The sequence below is a fragment of the Ylistrum balloti genome, unplaced genomic scaffold (genome assembly GCF_031769215.1).
Source record: "Ylistrum balloti isolate Yb309-2 unplaced genomic scaffold, AGI_CSIRO_Ybal_v1 Utg369746, whole genome shotgun sequence".
Lineage (NCBI taxonomy): Eukaryota > Metazoa > Mollusca > Bivalvia > Pectinida > Pectinidae > Ylistrum > Ylistrum balloti.
In genome coordinates, this window is record NW_026781953.1 from 18,845 (window position 1) to 40,466 (window position 21,622).

Genomic DNA, 21,622 nt, shown 5'->3' on the forward strand with positions numbered 1-21,622 from the left:
CTGTCACAACAAAAATGACAGATTTTATATAAAAGTGGGTGATCGTTAATGCCATTTGGCCTCTTTCAATACACTAATAACAGACATTATCATCTGCCCACATAATGTATATTGTGCTAGAACATACATCTCTGGGAATTCTCAATAATCTGTCTACTCACTGAACAGCTGGTATCTATTGATATCAGTTACAGATACCTCGTCTCCAATATGTTTGATGTGTTTATGATGCTTAATATGTTTAACCTCCTGTATATTTCCGTCCTGCTTCTAAAGTAACTCAAACTTGGAAATGTTGAAATTCAAACCTAGGCTGCTTATGGTATTTATCTTGTAATCAAATTTCTTACCTGATTGCAGGTGCAGAATGATTTGTATACAATATTGTTTGTCATAATCACTCTGCTTTCCGGTAAGAAGCCTGCTCATGTTGATTAATATTTAATATTGCAATTAAAATGCTGATAGAAGCTTTTCCATTGCATTGTTCTGCAGTAAGCCAATTCTCTTACTCTGAATTAAAGTTATTGTGTCGGCAGCCTGCGTTTGGTACAAAGCTGAGGAGAAATACAGTTTATATTTTCTGGTGAAAGATAATAGAAACATATCTGTTAATCTGTGAACTCCTGTCATAAAATTGTATTGATTTTTACAGATTGTGTTTATTACATTTAGAAAAAGAACACTCAACATGAAATTTTATTGCGCTGTCAATATAGTTTCTTAGCTGTTCATATACATGAAGAGGTTTGGTTTTGGGCTGTATTACTTAACTTCCTTCCAATAGCTATGGTCAGTTTGTGATGGCCTCCTTTTACAGTGTATGCCAAGTGAGTGCATGTACAGAGATGAATGCATGTGTTTTTGGAAGGCTGCGATGTGTTCTAGTAAACTTGATAGTGCAGAACTGAGTTAACTTTACAATGCTACCTCACTGAAGTATACTGCCAAAAGACTCCAGCAGGACACCATATCTGGTCTCAACTGACAATAGGTTAGAACGTTGTTGATAGTTTTAACAACTGGGAGATTGGACATATCCAAAACTTAAAAGCTTACTTACTTATTTGGGATATACTGTTTGATGGCCTAATTTAATTTTTAAACTTTTTAATAAGGAAGATATTTTTTGTATGAAATCATGGCCACAAATTGAGAATATCTATATATAGAGCAATATTGCTGGCTAGTACATGTATATGCATTTGGTGTCAAATATAATTATTAAATGCATTTGGAGAGTATTGAGTACAGATATTGAACTAGATTAAAAAGATGCTATATAAAATAGGTAAAAAACAAGATAAGAAGGGAAAATAAGCAAAAAGCAAATGAATGTTTACTTGGTGTTCCAAAAATAGACACATATGTATAGTAAATCTTGTTACAGTTTTCTGTCCAATGGACTCTAGTCAGGTGCGAACTCCTCAATCTTTATTCAAATTTTCTCTTTGAAGGATGCAGCAAACAGATATTTCTAACAAAGTATGGAAGGAATTGAAAGCATTTGAGAATTTCCATGATCATCATTCTTACAAATCTTTCAATTTTATTTCTGTTAGAACGAATTTTAGTCTCTTAATTTTGGTCAAAATCTTATTATTTCAAAAGCCCTTGCATACATCGTTTTACCATGCTATTTTTTCTTTCCTTTTTTTTTTAAAGATATATATGTTCCTAGTTTAAAGTAGTTGTGCTATGAGTATGATATGTACCTTATATTTGATATGTATTGTCTCTGAGATCATTCTTTGGAGAATTTTACCAACTTTCCCAACATTTTTGCTGAAAATCTCATTGGAATACTCAGAATGTGCTATATGTTAAATAAAAAAATCCCTTCAACATGCTATAACAGATGCTCTCTGGCTGTCAGGAATTTTCGTATCCCGGCAACATTTAAAGTTCAGGGTGTATGTGTGTGCTTGTGTGTGTAATAATGGAATCAGGATGTCTGTTTGTCTGTCCATGGACACGATTTTGTATTGCCTACTCCTCTCAAAATTTTTCATTTTTATCAAACTTGGCACATGTCATCCATGACATGTTCTTGTATCTCTGCGAACACGGTTCAGTTCCACCCATTCTTACTGTAGTTATGGCTCTTGTCACATAACAACTATTGCTAGCACTAAGTATCAATGTTGTATTGCCTACTCCACCAAACATTATGCATTGATTTTGTTGAAACTTGACACAAGTTTAACATGATATATTCTTGTATCTCTATGAATGCTATTTAGTTCTGCCATTTCTTAATGGAGTTATGGCCCTTGTCATGTGAAAACAATTGATAGCATAAAGTGAAACATTTTTTCATTGATGCAGGTTTTATGATATTATGAAGCAGAATTGGTTGGAATTTAAGTCAACAAACTCAAAGTCAAGGTCACTGTGTTAAAGTTCAAAGTCAAATTTGATATCATTCATTCAGCCCAAATGTAGTGGGTATAAGTTTGCCCCTAGGTGATCGTTCTAGTTACCCTTGTATGCAAACCAGCATGCTTACAGATAAAATTATAGACAAGCTGATTTGTCAAAATGGTAGACTATTAAAATAAACACTTGCAAGAAGCAAGTGCGATAGTCACTGTTTTATATCTATATAGAGGGGGAAACACCAATCCAGTATTGAAATCTCTACAAGGATTTCCTCCATTAACCAAAATACTTACTAGGAAGGTTTGTTTGAATTTTAAGAGACAAAAATCAAACTAGTATTAAATACTCTACAATGCTTCCCTCTACACACCAGAATACTTCTATGGATGCATGTTTGAATTTTAGAGAACTGTCCATTTTGTATCATTGCCATGAAAGTTTCTGATCAGTATTAACGATGTCAAATTAAAAGATCAATAAAATGTATTCATATTTTGACTTTAGTGTAGCATTCCACTAGCAGATGTTTTATACTGTAATATTTATAGGATGTTTTCCATTAAAATCTGTATTACATTTATAAGTTGTTTCTGTTCTTTTTTTACCAATATTAACATAAACAAGTACTAATTGTAATGGAGACCATTACAAATGTCCCCCAAACGACCCCTTCAGCAGTAAATGATCACAATAATCAGTCCTGCAGTCATGCCAAACATGAACACACCAATTTTGAATGGAAATGAGAAAGTAAAAATCGGACAATATCTAAAATTTGGCCAAATATAGACCACAGCTGACCACTCACATGACCGATCAATGGCCGAATGAAAAAATTGACCACAGCTGACCGCTCAGATGACCGATCGATGGCCGAATGAAAAATGGACTACGCCATTTTGCTCCTATAGTGCCACCTAATACATATATACCAATTTTCACAAAAATCGGACAATATCTAAAATTTGGCCAAATTTTGACCACAGTTGACCGATTGGAAAAATTCAAGTGGCCTGCACTCCACCTCGCATGTATGAACATGTATGTAAAAGTTTTTGAGAAAGGCGTCGGAAACTTTGCCGGCGGAAGAAATAAGAATAATATAAATAATAATAAGAAACGGAGTAAACACAATATGTCCCACCCCCCTACTTCGTTTGGAGGACATAATTATGATAGGTCTGTTGAACCTGTAACATTATTATTTGGTGCAATAAGCAGATATCACAATTTTGTGTACAAATGATTTAAATTTTCATAGCAATTCAGTGAATATCACAAATGTTGTTGGTCTTCATTCCTGGATCTTTGTTGGATGATTTTTAAAAAAAAAATTTTGGGTAACTCGGATTAAGCCAGGACAAGCAAAGGAAGAATTTTATGACATAGTATGTCATTCTAAGACGTTACTTCAAAAATCTTTCTTTTTTAGATCCTGACAACTTAAAAGAATTTGTGGTAGATTTTAATATGTTTGATCCATGAAATCTTGACTGTGTATTTGAGATTAAGTTTAATTTGTATGTCCTTAGCAGAACACATTGCCTGAAACTACATTCTGAAAATAAGGTCACAGTTCAAAGTCCAAGGTCACAGCAGCTAAATGTTTTATTGTGTTGTTTACAACATTTTGGAAAAACTGTTGCTGTCTGAACTGATTTAAAAGGATTTGACACAATTGTTTCTTAGGTTAGGTTCTAGGTCATACCAAGGATAAGGTTCATAGATCAATAGTCTAGATTTCAGTTGCTAAATGTGAACACTGCCTTGTCTTCAAAAGATGGACAAGAATATTGTGATGTACTAAAAAGCATCCTTTCTATGCCCCCTCTCTGCCTTAAAAAAGGAAATTTGGACAGATTTGAATCATAATATTGAAATGAAAATATGTAATGCAAATGTCACTGTGAGAGCATAATTTCATGTCATTTTAAGTAAGACAACCAAGTTTGAAGGAAATCTGACCAAAATTTAAAAAAATTGTAGTAAAAGTCAGAAAATGGACCACAGTAAACAGGTTATGCCTAAAATCAGCTAACAATGTGGTGTTTCCTAAATCAGCTTAAATTGAAAAAAAAATCATCCTAAATATACATAATTCTAATAATATTAACTTCACTTATTTTTAAATGATTGTGAAATATGCTACCTGTGTCAGATGATATTAATATCTTTTTGTCTGGACAAAAGTTCTCAAGAGGTGTTTTTGTAGGAGGAAACCAGAGAAAAGTCCAAGTGGTCAGCCAGGTGACCCACATGTTTTACACATCCACTTGAAGAATCAAGGTGGATATCAAGGTGGAAGGTGAGTGTGTAACCACTGTGCCATCTGACCACCCAATATTTATTGAGTTCAAGGATCCATCTGGATCAACTATAGCAGTATGTCTGTAAAACCAATTGAAAAAATAACAATGTTTTATGTTAACCATTTTAATTTTAAGAAGATGTCATTATCAGTTTACTTTGTAAAGTACAGGTAAACTGAAAGTAAAACTGATAATGAGAATGTTGGAAACTGCTGTACTATGAAGACTACTCCTTCTCATCTTGTTAAAGAAATGGTAATACAAATATGAAATAGTCCAGGAATTTCTACAATTACACATATCAGGAATCATCATCTGCTTCCAGGTTGATATTATTGCCAAATTTAGCGTAAAGTTCCACTTTTAAGTCCTGTAGGATTTGTTTGTGGACCTCACACTGTGCATCAAGGCCCTTGATCTCCTCCTGAACACGCTCCTTTGCTTTCTCCAACATCTCATTGGTTGTATCAGTGTTCAGACTGACAAAGACCTCTCCTATCTGATAAGTAAACTAAAGTCAAGGACAAACAACAGACAGCAAAACATTCAATTCTAAATAAGATGTAACAAGAAAATTACATCTAAATTGAAATAATTTGAAGTGGAGGAACATGTACCATCCACAAATTCTTTAACAAAGCAGCATTATGTAACCCAAGCATCTATGTTTTGTTTTTGAGCGAGAAACCTCATCATAATGAGTTGACTAACTTTTTAGTGCATCAATGATCACTATGATGCATATCAGTTTAACAAATAAATTTTGATTGATTTCCAATGTCCACACTGCATGGGCTTATTGCGAAAGAAATAGTTATTAAAAGTCTAAAAATTCATTATTTGTGTTTTAATCCATTGGGTAGGTGTATATATGCAGCTCATGGTTATTTATGCCTAATGATATAAAAAATTCATTAAAAATTCTTGTCCCGGTCGAAGTGACCTCAGTGATATGCTGAAAGGATATGGAATAGCGTCACTTTCATCTTCCAGCATCAGAAGCTCATCAGCAGCATCCTCCAGATTCTGCAACTCTTTCTGTTAAATTCAAAGGAAGGAAACATTTAACACACCCTGTTAATTTGTTGTGTCTTTCCTTATTCTACATGGAATGAAAACCCACAGAAGACTTTCACCTGTTTTATTGAAATGTATATCAGCATTATAAGCTTGTGTGTAGAGGTGCTGTATGAACTTAAAAGCTACTTTTACTGTATAAACCTTGAATGAGTCTTGACATAATTTGTTTCCAATAATATTACTTCATATCAAGAAAACACCTTTTAGTTGCATGTATTTTTCCAAATCGGTATTGTTTAATATGTGTATTGTTTATAAATGTGAAATGATGACAGATAATAACTCTTTTAAACTTTTTCCCTGGATCCAACACATCATTGTGGCAAAAAATCTTTATTCTTAATATGAATTCAGCTGAGAATCATAAACACTTAAACTGGACTGAAATTCTGCCTACATTTTCTGTATGCTTGACAAAATGAAAAACAAATATTTGCTTGTTAGTATAACTGGGAACAAGTGTGTGTAGACCATATATTTATGTTTGTCTAACTCTGTTGTTAGTATACAAACAACAAGATACGAAGCGTTATACATAGATTATACATTCATTGAATTGTATGTTTCTCGTTTTCATAATGATTTTCTGAACTTCATGTTTTCGTTACGACACTCCATAAATTTCTTGTATGAAATGAAAAAAAAAGCTTATTCGTTTGATCTATTTCTACATCATTTAGACAATCATTACAAACAGACCTTCTTGTTTTCTTGCTCGTCTCTTAAGTCCTGTAGCCGGGCGTTATTGCGGGCAAATTTGTTGATTTTCTGTTGGTCCTGGTATGTCACCTGTGTGTCTGTATCCTGTAAAATGTTTCATAGTGTGAAAATATCGACACGTTTGTCGCAGCTAGCAACGATTTTCCTATATTATTTCATCGATCATATTTCTATTTTTCATATAACAGTGAATGTGGAGATTAATTAATGGGTAAAGCGTCAAAGCCGGCGTTGACAGATACAGGCATGTTTTCGGCATGTTCAGATTATGGTGAGTATTACAGCAGCGAAATACAGCGTATTACACCTTTTAATACAAGGTCATAACTACGTTGAAATTAGATATATGTACATTTACCGGGAATTTATATGTTAATGAAACACTTATGCCATAGCAACAAGAGATGTAATAAAACTCAAAACACGCACCGAATTCTTCATGGTGGCAGCCATCTTGGATCGATGTCACGTCTCCGCAGCAAACTATTTTGTCGATAAACACTGATTATTACTGATATATTATATGATTATATCATGTGGGATCATCTTGACAATAAGTTTATATTATTTGTTTTAAATGGTAAGTAGTCATAAAATGTTAACAAACAAGTCTATAATATATATATATATATTTTTTTTATTAGACGTCACTAATTTAAGAAACGACTAACCTACCAGTACTTAAAATACGGAACAGTAACGGAACTTTCATACATACATATGTTTGCTGTTTTTAACAGAGCTTACGGCAAAAAACGGTGTGTTGTTGTTTTTTTATGCTTGCTGCTTTAATGGATGGTGAACGAAAGATTCTTCATGTTCAAATACAAAATTTCTTCAAGTCGGTGATTATTGTAAGCACGGCTTTCTCTTTCGTGATGATTGCCATATGAACTATTTGAAATCAGGAGATAAGCATTTGTATCGCGGTAATATCTAAAAGACAGACTTGAAAATATGCCTAATTTTTATTTAACATTTTGTATGTTATTGCTATTTGGCACTGTACATTTATCATACATTTGTTTAAAAAAAAAAAAAAAAAACCCACCACAGATGGATAGTACAGTGTATTATAATAGTTATATATGTAATAGGGTAATCGGGAACACACTCAATACGTTTGGGTCCTAAAATGTTCCCGCAGTATTGCCGGGTTGACAAAAATTCGAAGACAACAGATAATGAACATTTATATTAGATTGGATGTAGCTGAGCAGTTGTTAACACAGAAATGTACACAGGGTTTGCAGTTTATTCGCTGCTGATCCAGATATCCAGTTTCCTTCAAGATTTTTTTAATGTGAATGATAAATTTGTTAAAACTAAAGAGACTGTTCATTATGTGATAAAGGCACATGTGAAGTACAGTTCAAATTACATTGTACCTCTTTCGTTTTATTTCTATCTCCGCTTATAAAATGCAAATCACGGGAATGTGATGAAGTCCAGAATCTTTTGCAAAGTCTAGATAGATTACTAGATGCTTTATATATTCCTTTTACTGTTAACAAACAAACAATACTTTTTGGCAAGATAGATAATGGGACCAACCTAATATATAGTGTTGATAACCAAATTATTTTACTCATAAAACAATATATTTACAGAACTAGATGTTTACATAAGTCCCTCAGCATTAATGCTCTAACCTGTGCCATCCATGATTATTATAAGGTTCAAAAATATATCACGTATACTAAAGGGGAAAGGGTTAAAGACAAATTTGCACTAGGGTGGAAAAAATGGGAGAAATTTATAAAAATCATGAACGACTAATATTACTACCACTCTGTTACTATATCAATATATGATTTTTTTACTCAAACATAATTAAGATACTCAATACTTAATTTTGAATATGAATCAATAAACCTGATATGGTTACCAGTCCCTGACAATGGCCATCATCTGTACCAACAAATTTTCAGTTTGGTAAATTATTTAAAATCACCATCTGCCTTATATAGTTTTATTTAAGTCTTGAATTCCTTCCTGTTTCTTTCCCTATCTGTTTTCTTTCTCTCTTCCTCTCTCTAGCCATCTGCCTTCTTTCTCTCCTCTATCTAACCATTTTCTATCATAATCTGTCTCTTCTCTCCTTTTTTCTTATATGTATGTATGTATGTAGGTATGTAAGGGCGTGTGTGTGTGAACTTCTTTGTGTACATACAATGAAAAAATGCAAAAAATAAAATAAATATAAAAAAAGTTGATTATTTATGCTGTACATTAGATATATGATGAACACTCACAATTTGACAAATCCGTAGATGATGATGATGATGATGATGATGATGATGATGATGATGCATGTTAGTGATGATGTGTATGATGATGCATGCTAATGATGATATATATGTGTATATATGTGTATGATAATACATGTAAGTGATGATGTGTATGATAATACATGTTTAATGATGATGTGTATGATAATACATGTTTAATGATGATGTGTATGAGGATGATGTGTATAATAATACTTACATGATATGTATGATGATACATGTTAATGGTGATGTGTATGGTGATGATGTGTATAATAATACATGCATGTTTAATGATGATGTGTACGGTGATGATGTGTATAATAATACATGCATGTTTAATGATGATGTGTATGATAATACATGTTTAATGATGATGTGTATGAGGATGATGTGTATGATGATACATGTTAATGGTGATGTGTTGTATGATGATGATATGTATGATGATACACGTTAATTGTGATGTGTATGGTGATGATGTGTATGATAATACATGTCTAATGATGATGTGTATGACGATACATGTTAATGATGATGTGTATGATGATGATGTGTATGAGAATATATGTTTAATGATGATGTGTATGATGGTACATGTTTAATGATGATGTGTATGATGATACATGCTTAATGATGATGTGTGTGATGAAAATGTGTATGATGATACATGTTGGACATATGTATGTATGTATGTAAGGGCGTGTGTGTGTGAACTTCTTTGTGTACATACAATGAAAAAATGCAAAAATAAAATAAACATAAAAAAAAATGCAAATCACTTTTCATTACGTAATATACGATGTACGTATGATATAGCACAACAGACATTTAAGTGGATAACACCTTTTAAGGCAAATTCAGTGAATTACACTGCATCTGTAATAGGGTCATATTTTGTATTTTGGTAGTGATTCCTGTAGTATCTATATTTTGTATGGTAGTATATATGTACTGGTTATGTACATGTGTGTATCATTTATCATCGCGAACACATCGTTAGTGTCACGTTTTACTTGCGCGCGTAACGTTTATACGTATTGGCGAGCGCGCGTCCCTTTGTGTAGTGTATATATATACGTACTTGTGTACGTGAGTAGTATTCACTGACTGACTGGACACAAGACATTTGACGGACTTTGACGAAGGTGTTTGATTGGTTGAAAGTTTTTCCTGGGTATATGTCTTTTGTCTTTTACTACATCGGGGTACATTTGAATCCTGGCTTGCGGGTTAGACGGATGTTAAAATGTCAGGTTCCTCGGGTTTTGTCTTTATGGTAAGTTTTCTCTAACTTTATTTCTTTCTAGTTAAAGTATTTCTTCTAATATATTCTCCCTGTGAGTGATGAGAGTTTGTATGAACGATATAATGTTCAATGATATGTTTTAACGGTAACTGAACGTTCAGGGTAATATTTGGAATCAACGATGTATATGTATTATAATATTCGTAAATCCTCTACTTTACCAATGTATAAGCGTTATGCATTTATTGCTTGAAGTATTTTGTAAATTGAATAAGAGGTTATTTCTTATTTGTAGTTCTACTATAAATGACGGGCGAGTTGATGTTGTGGAGTGTTGCAAACTTATACATGACTTGTACGTTAACGCACGATACGTGTTGTAAGTGTGATTTTACTTGATTACTGTTGGAATGGTCATGTTATAAAGTATTTTATTGGTTCTTATATCTTATTCAAATGTAGAAGTATTAATATTTTTGTTTCACGCGGTGAAATGTAATGTGTTAATGAAAGAAGAGTATGAATTGTTGAATATGAAACGAGAGATTTGTGACGTTGTGAGAGTATTTGATCATGTCTTATTTTATATTCCAGAATGTCTATTTTACATCGATTAAACATTCAACGAACCCAGAGGTTTTTTTTTTTTTTTTTTTTTTGACACAACACCATCCGCTACACATTATATAGCTGCTTCGTCCTTTTAGACCCTGATCTGTGACAAGGGTCTAAATTTTTAAACCAAGAAGGCGACGTAGGTAACTCAAAATGATCGAAAGAAATATACGGGAAATCTGGCGAGATGCATTAGCCCAGATATTTAAATTTCGTATTTTCACATTATTCTTAGCAGTGTCACTATTGGAATTCGTTGGCAAACAGGTCCACCGGCAGTTTGCATAAGTCACAAATGAATAGCATCTTTTGATACAAATTTAGAATCTGATACGATAAAGCGAAAAAAAGGCGAGACTTTTATTGAAGTTCGAGTGTTGCAAACTATTGTGAACGCAATATCTTTGGATGAAAAGTGGAGTTAAGTTCTTGTATATAAAAAAAATCACACAAAAACATATATTGGGTCAAAAGACTTTATTTAATCACAAACTTATAATATAAAGAAATAAAGAACAATCGTTAATTGATAGATTTCTTATAAATTACTTTTTTTTTCAGTTTTGTTAATGATTTTCAGAGGTGGAAACGATTCATTTTTCATTGCATCGTCTTGGAGGTGGCCGGTTCTGTGATACTGGTGTTTTGACCACCACGAAGAATAACTTTGTTATGTACACTGCCTCCTATGGTGCTAACCACTTCGACATCTTGCTCGACTCTAACAAACCTGAAACATAACAGAAATCGTCGATATTATTAGTCCCAACGTTCAATACTTATCAGGTTGAAATAGTGAAATTCTTCATTTACACTAAACATAACATTCATTCTATAAAGCTATAATTCGTTTAAGGTTGACATGAACTGTGTTTTTATTTCTGCCCAATATATTTCGATAATGGTCAAAACAAGGCGTGAATTTTGTTTGTTGTGTATTGACAAAATGATAAGATACTTGAACCTGATTATTTTGTAAGCAGTTTGAGAATTTTGATTATCTATCCCGCCCCGAATTAAATAAACAAATACTATATAAGAACTCAATAGAATTTACCTTGTTTTACATTTTCCAGCTTCGAGTTTAATTTACGTAACATCTCAAGGCTGACCCGTGGTCCTTGTTTCTGGAGATCAGATAAACTGGGGACAACAGATATAGCCAGGTCGATATCCCTATCTACCTTTTCATCATCAGATCGGGGGACAGTGTAGATGGTAGATAAAATCTTTACATCATCTTGTACAGTCCCGTCCTTCTTTATCATAGACGATCCCGGATCTTCTTTATCAAAGTCACGTGGGTCGATGTCAGAAAATGCTGAATTGAAACAAACGCAATATAATGATTTATGCTCTGACCACGCTAACAATTATACAACAAACTTCCGGCCTGTTTTTGAAAAAAATGTTATTGTAACCAATAACTACTAATATATATGCATACCTTTGACAGACGAGACATCGTTGCCAGTAACATCGCTCCAATCATCGCCATTCTCGATGTCAGATAGAACGACCTGATCGTCAGACGACGAGGATCCCGATGCCGCCAATTCGTATGTCTTGTGTGTGGTTGGTACTGCCCACCGCTGTGATTCTCCTTCATCACCGCTGATGTCTATTATTTCCTTGTTGGTTTCCACATCTACCATAAACTCTGTAAAAGGACCACTCGATCAGTACTAACGTACACAGTTTGAACATATTTCAGACGAAGCGATAAGTATTACGAAGACATACAGATACAATGTATATAGTATTATGTTAATTAACTCACGTGAAAAAAACAACACTATGAACGAGCTTTAAGTTTTCTGAACAACACTAATTAACTACACGTGTGTGTACGCGTGTAGGGCTTATTCTCATGTACATTCGTGATGAAGACTACCTTTGACAGCATGGCCTTCCATAAGTTCACTGAAAGTCTGCACTTCTTTGCTCAACTCGATGCATGACACATCTGACCTGGCGCTGTCCACGGTCTCAGTGACCAATTCAGACTCGTCTCCCATACCTGTCAGGAATAAAATACTTGTTTCAGTCGATTGATCACCTGTCTTTGTTCAGTCAACGCTAATAAAAACAAAACATTACGAAAATTGAAGTCTGAAACAGGACACAGTAATACAATTGAAAACATTTGACTTGTGTATATATCTATATAAACAATTTATTTTGAACTATTTAAAGAAGTATTTAAACTAAGAAACCATACCGTTAAATTCATATTCATCTTCCTTCGCGAGTAGAATAGGGATCCGAATTGCATGTATTTTGGCAATGTCTTCATTAGCCTGGTCAACCAAAAGTCTAATTTGTTCATTATTTTCCTGCTCCATGAGGGTTTTGTTCATGTAGTTTACGACGAAGTTCTCTTCCCACATTTGGTTCCTTCGTGCATATCCGACTAAGCTATCCGGAGAGTCCAGACCATCTACAGCAAAATGTATAAAGAAGGCGTTACTTGGAATCCATTTCCAAGTTGTTTCTTTTTTCGAAACAAGAAATCCTGTACAGTTATTTACTACCTTGCTGTAAATTTACAAGTACCATCACTACTCATTATGTTGTCGTATAGTAGAAGGCATATATAGTGACATGTATTAGTATAATGTACCAAAATGTGACTGAAAGAAGACACGAAAAGTGAACATACCAGTTACAGAATCGTCTTCACTGGCTGTAATATATGAACTGTTTGTCTCTTCTGAATCGGTGAAGTAAGTGATCTCATCAGACGATGTAACGGAAGTAGAGAAACGGGGACTCTGCGATATATCTGTCTCATCGCTGGAATATCTCAGGAACTCTGATAAATAAACATACAAATTGCATTAAAATGTAAAAATAAATTGGATAGGCCAATTGTAAATGTAAACAAATTACACTTCGTCAATTATTGTGATTTAACCAATTTCAAAGCCAGGGTAATATCTGAAGATATTGCATCTTTTAAATATACTACATGTTTATAGTGTTACCTTTCACAACATGTCCTTCCTCTGCAAAACGTACGCTTTTGACTTCCTCTCTCAAGTCTATACAAGAAATGTCAGAATCCGCCTCATAGCCAGACCTAGGACTTTCGTCGCTAAAATAGGAGTCAGTTTGTTCGCCATCGTCTAGATTGTATTCAACCTTGAACCATGGGTTTGATCTTTGATTTTGCGGAGATGAATCTGCATGGAAGAAATTAGATTTATTTAAGCTTTTGCTATCTTATTAATGGTATTGAGAAAAAAATTCAAACTTGTATGGATTCTAGATGATTGATAAGTATAATTACATTGATTATATTTCTCTTCCGACGAATCTGTAGCAGTTGCCTCATTGGTCCAGTTAAGCAGTCTGACAACATCTTCGTGTGATTCCGACAGAGAGATGGACAACGACTGTCGTCTTTTGCAAGACAACGAGAGTTCGCTTGGCACAATCAATTGATCGGTGTCAATAACATCATTCCACGTTTCTGTTCCAGTGGTGAATGTTTCCTCCATACAGACTCTCGGAGACTCGGGAGTTATTAAGCAGACTGTAAAATAGCATTCAATAGAAATGGAATATTGTCCTGTGGTTGAAACATTTATTTTGACAAAAATACACATCTGTACATTTTCTCATAAAGATTACATATATTTCATGCGTTTCAGAAGTTTGATATTGGAGTTTACTTTTTCACCACAACCTTGCACTTGTAATGAGAGCGAGAGAGATAGGTGTTTTATTGTGTGATCAAAATTATTAACCTATACCAGCTTACCCTTTGGATAGTGTTCTCTCCTAGTAGATCCTAGATTTGGTGATTCCTTGTCTACATTTAGATCTGCACAGGACACGTCTGAGCGTGCACTATCCATCGTGCAATATGGTACTGTCACATGCAGGGTGCTTCTTTCTGCAAAAGATAAAAATATTATGAATGTAAGATATCCAGTTGGATGGTGACTCGTGTAGCTGAAATATCATTCTTATATCACTTCTCAAGAAAGGATCTTTGCGTAATGAAAGGAATATTTCACTGGCTTTATAAAATACCATTTTTAAGATGCTTTGAACCATACCTTTGTCGATAGCATCTTCTTCGTCGTTTGTTTCACAGTTTTCTCTCTCTTCAACATGAGGAAATAACCAGGGGAAGTTGTTTTTGTCTAACTGGACGACATCAGGGTCTGATTCAACCGCAACAACATTTTCACTACTGATCCCCAACTTTGCTGTGTACAACTCTTCGTTCTGATTCAAATGTTGTAAGAATTCTGCAAATCAAATACACCTACAGTAATTTGTCTGAATGAAATATGTGACTCAAGCTTGCCTTAAATGACAAAGATAACACATTGTTAAAAAGAATAAGTTTAACGTACCTTGATCGGTTCGTTGAATAGACTTGTTGGCACACATATCCTGGATTATACTTGTCAACTTCATTGTGGTGTTGCACAACTCCAAATAATGGGCATATCTGTCTTCCTCGCCTTCAGTTGGCATATTTGGTACTAAGTTCTCACCAGTATGTGACGTATATGCATTCACATTGTGCCAGTTCAACTGGTGCGCATCGGCCTGCAGTCTATTTTCACAGGCTGGTGAAGAATGCTTGCTATTTGCAATAGGTGTATCATTCCACGTAGCTTTTTCATATGTTGTGCTAGTGTTGTCTAAAGCACAATTTCCTGTTGGCAAATCATTGGGCAATACTTCTAGTTCGGGATCTGCTGGCGCATTGTCTGTTGATTCGCAGCGAACAAAATCTACAATTTGTAAATAACAAATGTGTTTGACAAAATATGGATAAACAATGAATGCTGATGTTTTATGAACCATGACATGCTTTTCAAATACACATAAGAGAAATTATGAACTTCTCCATGATGCAGGTCTTTTTGTCAACAGTATCATTTTAATCATTTTAACAGAAAGAACACTGAATGGGTCACTTGATTAAAAGATAAAATCAAACACTTCTTAATGATAAGATAAGCAAGATAATGACACGCATGCAGAAGTCGGATCTGAAATGGTCAAATTCTTACTTTCGGCAGGATTTGTTTGTGAATCTTTACATCCACTGCCATCACTGATGTCTATGTATGATACACTGCAGTCTGGATCATACAGAAGATCTTCAATGGTTTCCTCAGTTACTTGGGCAATATTGACATCCGATACCGATACCAAGTCCCCCATGTTCAACCGTGGAACCTCTCTTGGTCTGATGTGCCTTGTAGACACCACTTTGTAAGGTGTTGAGAATTTGAGTGTCCTTTCTGGTGTTATGGAATTTTCTGTATCATTTGAAGCATCCTTGTAGATATCTGTAACAAGAATACACACTGTTATGAAATTTACAAGGACACATTAATTTTAATCTGATTAATAGAAAACAGTGTAATATCTGCTTAACATAAATAATAATAAGAGGTTGAGTTAGAGGACCGGAAATATAATATTATTGTAATCATATAAATAGCGTCATTGAAACAGGTTCAGGTTTTGTTTATTGATAATGTCAAACTGTTTTCAAATTCCGTTTTTGCACCAATTGTTACGACTGTATTTCTAGGTTGGCAAATATTATACAAAGCGATGAAAAAGCAGGCCATTGAAATATGTCCCTATGACAAAAACTTGACTTGACCTACCTCGGATCTCTAAATCTTCAACAGAGATATGTGCACCAACAGAGCTGGGTACCAAATCCGATACTTCCATATGAAAAGACGGCTGGGTTGGCTCACAGTAAGTAGATTTCACCTGGTGATGAAATGGTTTATTCTTATCTTTGGCTGTGTTTTCAAAATTCTCTGCTACATCAAACCCAATCATTGTTCCGGATTCTGACCTCTTCGGATGTACCAGGATGAGCATACTTTCCAATTTTCTTGGGGAGTTTACAGTGATATTTCTGTTGCCATGTAAGACATGATCTATCTTTGACTTTGAATCATTCGTGTTGGTCTTCATGTCTTCATGAACGACACTTTCGCAATTCGGTCTGGATGAGCTTACAATCACTGTATTCCCACTTCTGTCATCTGATCTGGATGAATTCATGTTGATATTTCTGTCATCGGGTGAGGCGCTTTCAGCTGTTGACCTCACAAAGTTCATGCCAGTATTCATTTTATCACATAAGAGATTTGGATTTTTTATCCAGAAAGTGGAATATGTATGAGGTCCATCAACAGGTTCGTCACTTTTGATTTCATGGTGTATTGTTTGACATTTGCACTGATGGACTTTCGTTCTTTTATCTGCATCACAATCTGTCATTCGATCAAATCCCTGTTTGTCTTTAGTGTTGACGACTGTTCTTGGTTTGATAGTATTATTGTCATCCATTGGAAGATTCCTTATGCTGTTTGTTGTACTTTCCACTGAGCCTCGCATTCCAACATCCAAAACATGTTTCGGTTGATGGGTTTCTTTTCTCTCATGCAAAAGGTTTTCGCTCAGGAAATTCTTCATTTCTGATTCCAGTTTATCGATTCTCTCAAACAAATGACTCGATTCACCTGTCCTGTTTGTGCAGATATCATGTTTATTGGTCTGTGGAGTGATTGGAGAGGCGTGACTCAAGCGTGGTTGAACATATTTTGGGTAAGTTCTTGATGCTGTCCTAACGCCAAATGCCTCTATTGATTTCACACCATCTAAACACAACATAGCCTTTAGTCTCACATTCATCGACCTCAGTCTGTTGACTTCTTCAAATATATCCTGGTGTAAATAGAATGTCTCATCAGTTCTGTGGAGCATTGCAGCAAAATCCATGTTTTCTTGTCTCAACATGTCAACCTCCTTTCTGATGTCCGATCTAATATCCATATGACGTTTCTGTGGTGAATGAAAAAGAACCATTGCTTATTTCGTGTGTTGCAATATTAACGATTTTTAATTTCATAAAATCTATCGACACACATATATATAGCCCAAGCTGTTCAAAGCTTGGTGAGTGTAAGTAAATGAAAATGATTGAAGTATTGGACATTTTAAACAGCGCCATTGATTTAAAAAGAAACAATTACTTTCAAACCAAACTGGCACTCAATATTATCTATCTGAACTGTCTCAACAAATCTACAGCTTTAAATTTAGTAAGAATATTCCTAATTTTGTTAAACTTGTATTAAAATATTTCCACCTATCACTTTTACTCTAAAAAACTTTGAGCACCTAGGGCCAGGCAGAACAACATTAGCAAATTTGTATTCATCATGGTGTTTGCTTGATCTAATAGGAACGGCACAAATAGAACCTTGGTATTTCACTTTCCATACATAATTTTTATTCTAATATTATAGTTTAACAAAAGCATTCACAAACAAGCGTTTCTCAGAGAAAATGTGGTCGTGGTGGGTGATCACCAGTGTTTACTTAATTATCAGAATGCTGAATATTTTACTCACGATACTGTTGTCAATATGCTGTTTGAGTCCGTCGATCTCTAAATCTAGAAGATTGGTTTCTCCGGAGCTTGGACTCTTTTCATTGATGCCTGCCAAATAAAAAAAACACTCCAAAATTACTACAGCGACCACGTCGGCGTAGTCATCATCTTTTTGTATCTCATATTTGTTTTCAATGACCTATTTTTAATTTGATTTGATAAAACATCTCAGATTTAATCTTAATTAAACATGCCAGGCCTGAAATTGAATGACATTAACAATATACAACTAGAGCTCCCACACAGCATATACTTTAAAGAAGACATTACATAGATTGTACATGTTCACCTGGTTATATATGTTTAAATTTTTAATTTAATTAAACACATATATCATTACATGTATTGAGTATCTTGTAGCGATAATTATGTTTACATAATAGTATTTGTTAAAATGTATTTAGCTCCTTCTCTTTTGCCTTGTTAGCTTGTGTAAAAATACACAGATCAAAGTTGATCGCGTTTTGAAAGAAAAGCAGCGTCAATACAAATCATGGTTAGAGTTTAAATTATCATTAAATCACTTGAAACTAAAAGAGAACCCGTTTATTTTCAGGAATGTCTTTAGGAATACAAAGAAGGATTCATATGTAATCTGGAAAGGGCCCCAATTATATAATACCTGAATGAAAATCATGGTAAATTGTAATGATTATATAAATTAATACATGACATCAATCAATGGCATACATACGATCAGTTCAACAAAGGTTGCTCTAATTTCTCTCGGTCTGTTTGCTCAAGCATGTTTTCAATACCCCCCCCCCCCCCCCCCCCCCCCCCAACACACGGTAGAACGACAGTGACAAATCATTTATTATAATTACTGAGACACTTTTTGGTCAATATTCTTATCGCTATTACTTACTTGTGTTAACTGGTCTTGCGTGCAAGATTTTTGTCGACTTGACTTGTCTCATTTTCTATATATCGCAGTAAAATGTAATTTAAAATCTCCCTCCTTGAAAAGTTCGGCAATGTTCACTTCGTGAGTTGCTAAACTACTGGCGTTGCCGTGATACGTCGCTATTTCCGGTCACGTGATTACAATTCTCGCGACATCTAGCGTCTAAGATAAGTTAACTCGTGCTTCAAGTTTTTACGATCGCTTTGATATTCATTTAAAAAAAATTCGCTTAGTACAACTTAAAATCCACATCAAACGCATTGTGCATGTAAATCTAAATACGTAAATATTGCCGAAATATGATGCATTCACGGACTCATTCATTTTTGGCCATGGGAATATAATAAAACTGTAAAATCTAGACGGATAAAAGGTCTAAACCCTTACCGGGATACAGTCAAAGTTATTTTTCATGTCTTTACGATAAAATAAATAGTCCGGGTATATCCGTCACCTCCTTCCGTTTTCATATTTAGGTGTTAATAAACTGCGGAACTGTCATTGTTTGAAAGATGGCGCTCTCCATAAGGAAGACGGTTTTGACAGTTCTATTATTTGGTATGATATCGGTTCAGTGTGTCGATCATGATATATAATTACTATCATCTACAGTAGTATATTTTAAAAGCATTTTCTATTTATTGTAGGTCTGATGTGTGCTGTATCCAGCCATGTGTTGGAACTCGACGAAAGGTAAGATGGACAAACCAGTCCCCAGTGTAGGATCAGCTGAGTTTGGCCTGAGGCAATAGCTCAAAATCAAAGTCGTCGATCAAACTGATCATCTACAGATTGATGACATTTGCGTGAATTCATCCATTTCTGGAGGACTGGTGTTAAACAGGCCAGCGACGCCTGATTGCATTTGTTTATTGTGTTACAGTCTTTCATGGACACTGCCTTATGCGTGTGCAATTTGATGAAGAAGATGCCGTTTTGAATTTAGATATAAAGTGTGTTTAGAATTTTGAATTGCCTGTTTCATGATTTCACTCGAGTCGTGTATACCTACTTTTAAAGGAAATTTCATAAGCGTCAGAATTCAAACAAATATGACAGCACACTTAGGCACCCATGTATTTCTCATTTAATGAGAAACATAATGTATCTGAGCCTTAAAGCGTAAATCATGTTAACAAGAAATCAGACATGCTCTTATCTTGATTGGTGGAATTGTATTTTTTTCAACAATTTTTGACAACATTATTTCAAACCACAAATGTATGTGTTAAATCAGGGACGTATATGTCCTATACCTCCCTGGTTAAATTCATTTTAATTATTTCTCATGAAAAGATATGTTGTTCATCAAGATAGTTTTCCATAATCAAGAGGACAGATATTTTGTATTCCATGTTGCAAGAATAGTTCCAGCGTACATCTGTTGAAGACAATCACATGAAAAAGTTTGTTTTTACCACTTTCCAGACAATACCAACAGAGCTCCCAATCAGTAATCAGTAATTTTTGGGTCACAGATATCTGAGTTCTGGACTCCTGATTTTCCTGTAGGACTCACTCAAATTTTGAGTATCCATTTCACTATTAGTAATGGGTTTCATTATAAATTTGTAAATGATGTTCTAGACACACAGGATAAAAATTCATTTAAATCCTTAAAAAATTACTGACTGATATAACAAAATTAACAATCAGTGTGTACCGATAAAAATCTCCCCATCCATAATCATCAAAAATTATAGTAGAAATTACCTGAAAGAAGGAAAGGATCAATTACTATCTGCTGAACCTGTTTCAGAATTATTTGCTTCTATTAACAACTTAAACCTGTTGCCTAACAATGGTTTTGTCTGCTATTTTATCTAAAATTTACTTTTGCAAGGGATAGCACATTGTTTGTATGTATACCAGGTCGCCAATTTGACCAATTTTTTTCACTGTGATTTTATTCTTATAGCTTTATCGTCACACTTTTCACCTTATATTGGTGTACATTTATATCAGCAACATATCACATGATAACTTCAATATTGTTTGGAGATGATTCTGTAGAATTTGCAATATACACATGAACCATAGACAGTAGAGGAAAATAAAGATTTGATTTAATTGTTGTGAGAGATATTATCTGAATAAATTAGGTGATGTTTGTTGTCGGTAGTAGTTGGCAAACATTGATGTTGATATTTATTGGGACTTGGGGGATTCATCGTGCCTTGACACAGGTAACTACTATAACGACAGATATACAGAATTCCATATTTTCTTCAGAAAGATAATTGTTTTTGTTTCATTGTAGATTTTTAGAAGTTCATAAAGAAGCCCCTTGGCTTGTTGAGGTGAGTAGGTTGTGTATTTTCTTAATGTATCTGTTTCTGTTTTGTGATAAGCAACAAGTGAAAATGAAAATTTGATTACATTCGAACGATTGTGTTTAATCTGATACTTTTGTAGTTTTCATGACCTAGTGCCTTGATCTAATCTTTCAGTCTATAAATAGACAACATACAAATATTTTTCACAAGATTTTGACATGAGCTGATATAAAGATGTAGATTCAGACATGGTTTGTTTTCATACACATCAATAGTTATAGGAACTAAATGGTTAGATATTGATTTCAAAACTGATAAAAAACATTGTTACATTTATATTTCTGTTAAAAACTGTGTA

The 21,622-nt window shown here is 34.2% G+C and overlaps 3 protein-coding genes across 3 annotated transcripts in view; 1 reads left to right on the plus strand and 2 right to left on the minus strand.

Annotated features, from left to right (window-relative positions):
* Nucleotides 1–4,799: 4,799 nt before the first annotated feature.
* LOC132543248 (prefoldin subunit 4-like) lies at nt 4,800–6,990 on the minus strand. The gene is made up of 4 exons (XM_060206732.1): nt 6,921–6,990; nt 6,471–6,575; nt 5,659–5,729; nt 4,800–5,197 (listed from the first exon to the last, which is right to left on the minus strand). The coding sequence occupies exons 1-4, from the start codon at nt 6,942–6,944 to the stop codon at nt 4,993–4,995; spliced, it is 405 nt and encodes a 134-aa protein (XP_060062715.1). The 5' UTR covers nt 6,945–6,990; the 3' UTR covers nt 4,800–4,992.
* Nucleotides 6,991–11,096: 4,106 nt separating this feature from the next.
* Nucleotides 11,097–19,402, minus strand: LOC132543258 (uncharacterized). Its single transcript, XM_060206740.1, has 15 exons — nt 19,376–19,402; nt 18,041–18,220; nt 16,274–17,468; nt 15,665–15,946; nt 14,996–15,382; nt 14,693–14,887; nt 14,392–14,526; nt 13,918–14,163; nt 13,613–13,810; nt 13,288–13,440; nt 12,847–13,065; nt 12,520–12,645; nt 12,073–12,285; nt 11,683–11,946; nt 11,097–11,355 (listed from the first exon to the last, which is right to left on the minus strand). Exons 1-15 carry the CDS (start codon nt 19,400–19,402, stop codon nt 11,312–11,314), a joined length of 3,864 nt encoding a protein of 1,287 aa, XP_060062723.1. The 3' UTR covers nt 11,097–11,311.
* Nucleotides 19,403–19,500: 98 nt separating this feature from the next.
* Nucleotides 19,501–21,622, plus strand: part of LOC132543241 (protein disulfide-isomerase TMX3-like) — a 198,173-nt gene continuing 196,051 nt past the window's right edge. Inside the window, exons 1-3 of the mRNA XM_060206724.1 lie at nt 19,501–19,546; nt 19,636–19,681; nt 21,249–21,288. Coding sequence (XP_060062707.1) covers nt 19,501–19,546; nt 19,636–19,681; nt 21,249–21,288 — 132 coding nt within the window. The remainder of the gene's footprint in view (nt 19,547–19,635; nt 19,682–21,248; nt 21,289–21,622) is intronic.

What these genes read in the sequence shown, in the direction of transcription:
- LOC132543248 (XM_060206732.1), bottom strand. Translation starts at nt 6,944, where the DNA reads ATGGCTGCCACCATGAAGAATTCG. An exon ending in ACGAGCAAGAAAACAAGAAG is followed by an intron (nt 5,730 to 6,470) that starts GTCTGTTTGTAA and finishes TGAATTTAACAG; the next exon opens with AAAGAGTTGCAGAATCTGGA. An exon ending in GATGAAAGTGACGCTATTCC is followed by an intron (nt 5,198 to 5,658) that starts ATATCCTTTCAG and finishes ACTTTAGTTTAC; the next exon opens with TTATCAGATAGGAGAGGTCT.
- LOC132543258 (XM_060206740.1), bottom strand. Translation starts at nt 19,402, where the DNA reads ATGAAAAATAACTTTGACTGTATCCCG. An exon ending in AGCATATTGACAACAGTATC is followed by an intron (nt 17,469 to 18,040) that starts GTGAGTAAAATA and finishes CATTCACCACAG; the next exon opens with AAACGTCATATGGATATTAG. An exon ending in ACAAACAAATCCTGCCGAAA is followed by an intron (nt 15,383 to 15,664) that starts GTAAGAATTTGA and finishes TACAAATTGTAG; the next exon opens with ATTTTGTTCGCTGCGAATCA.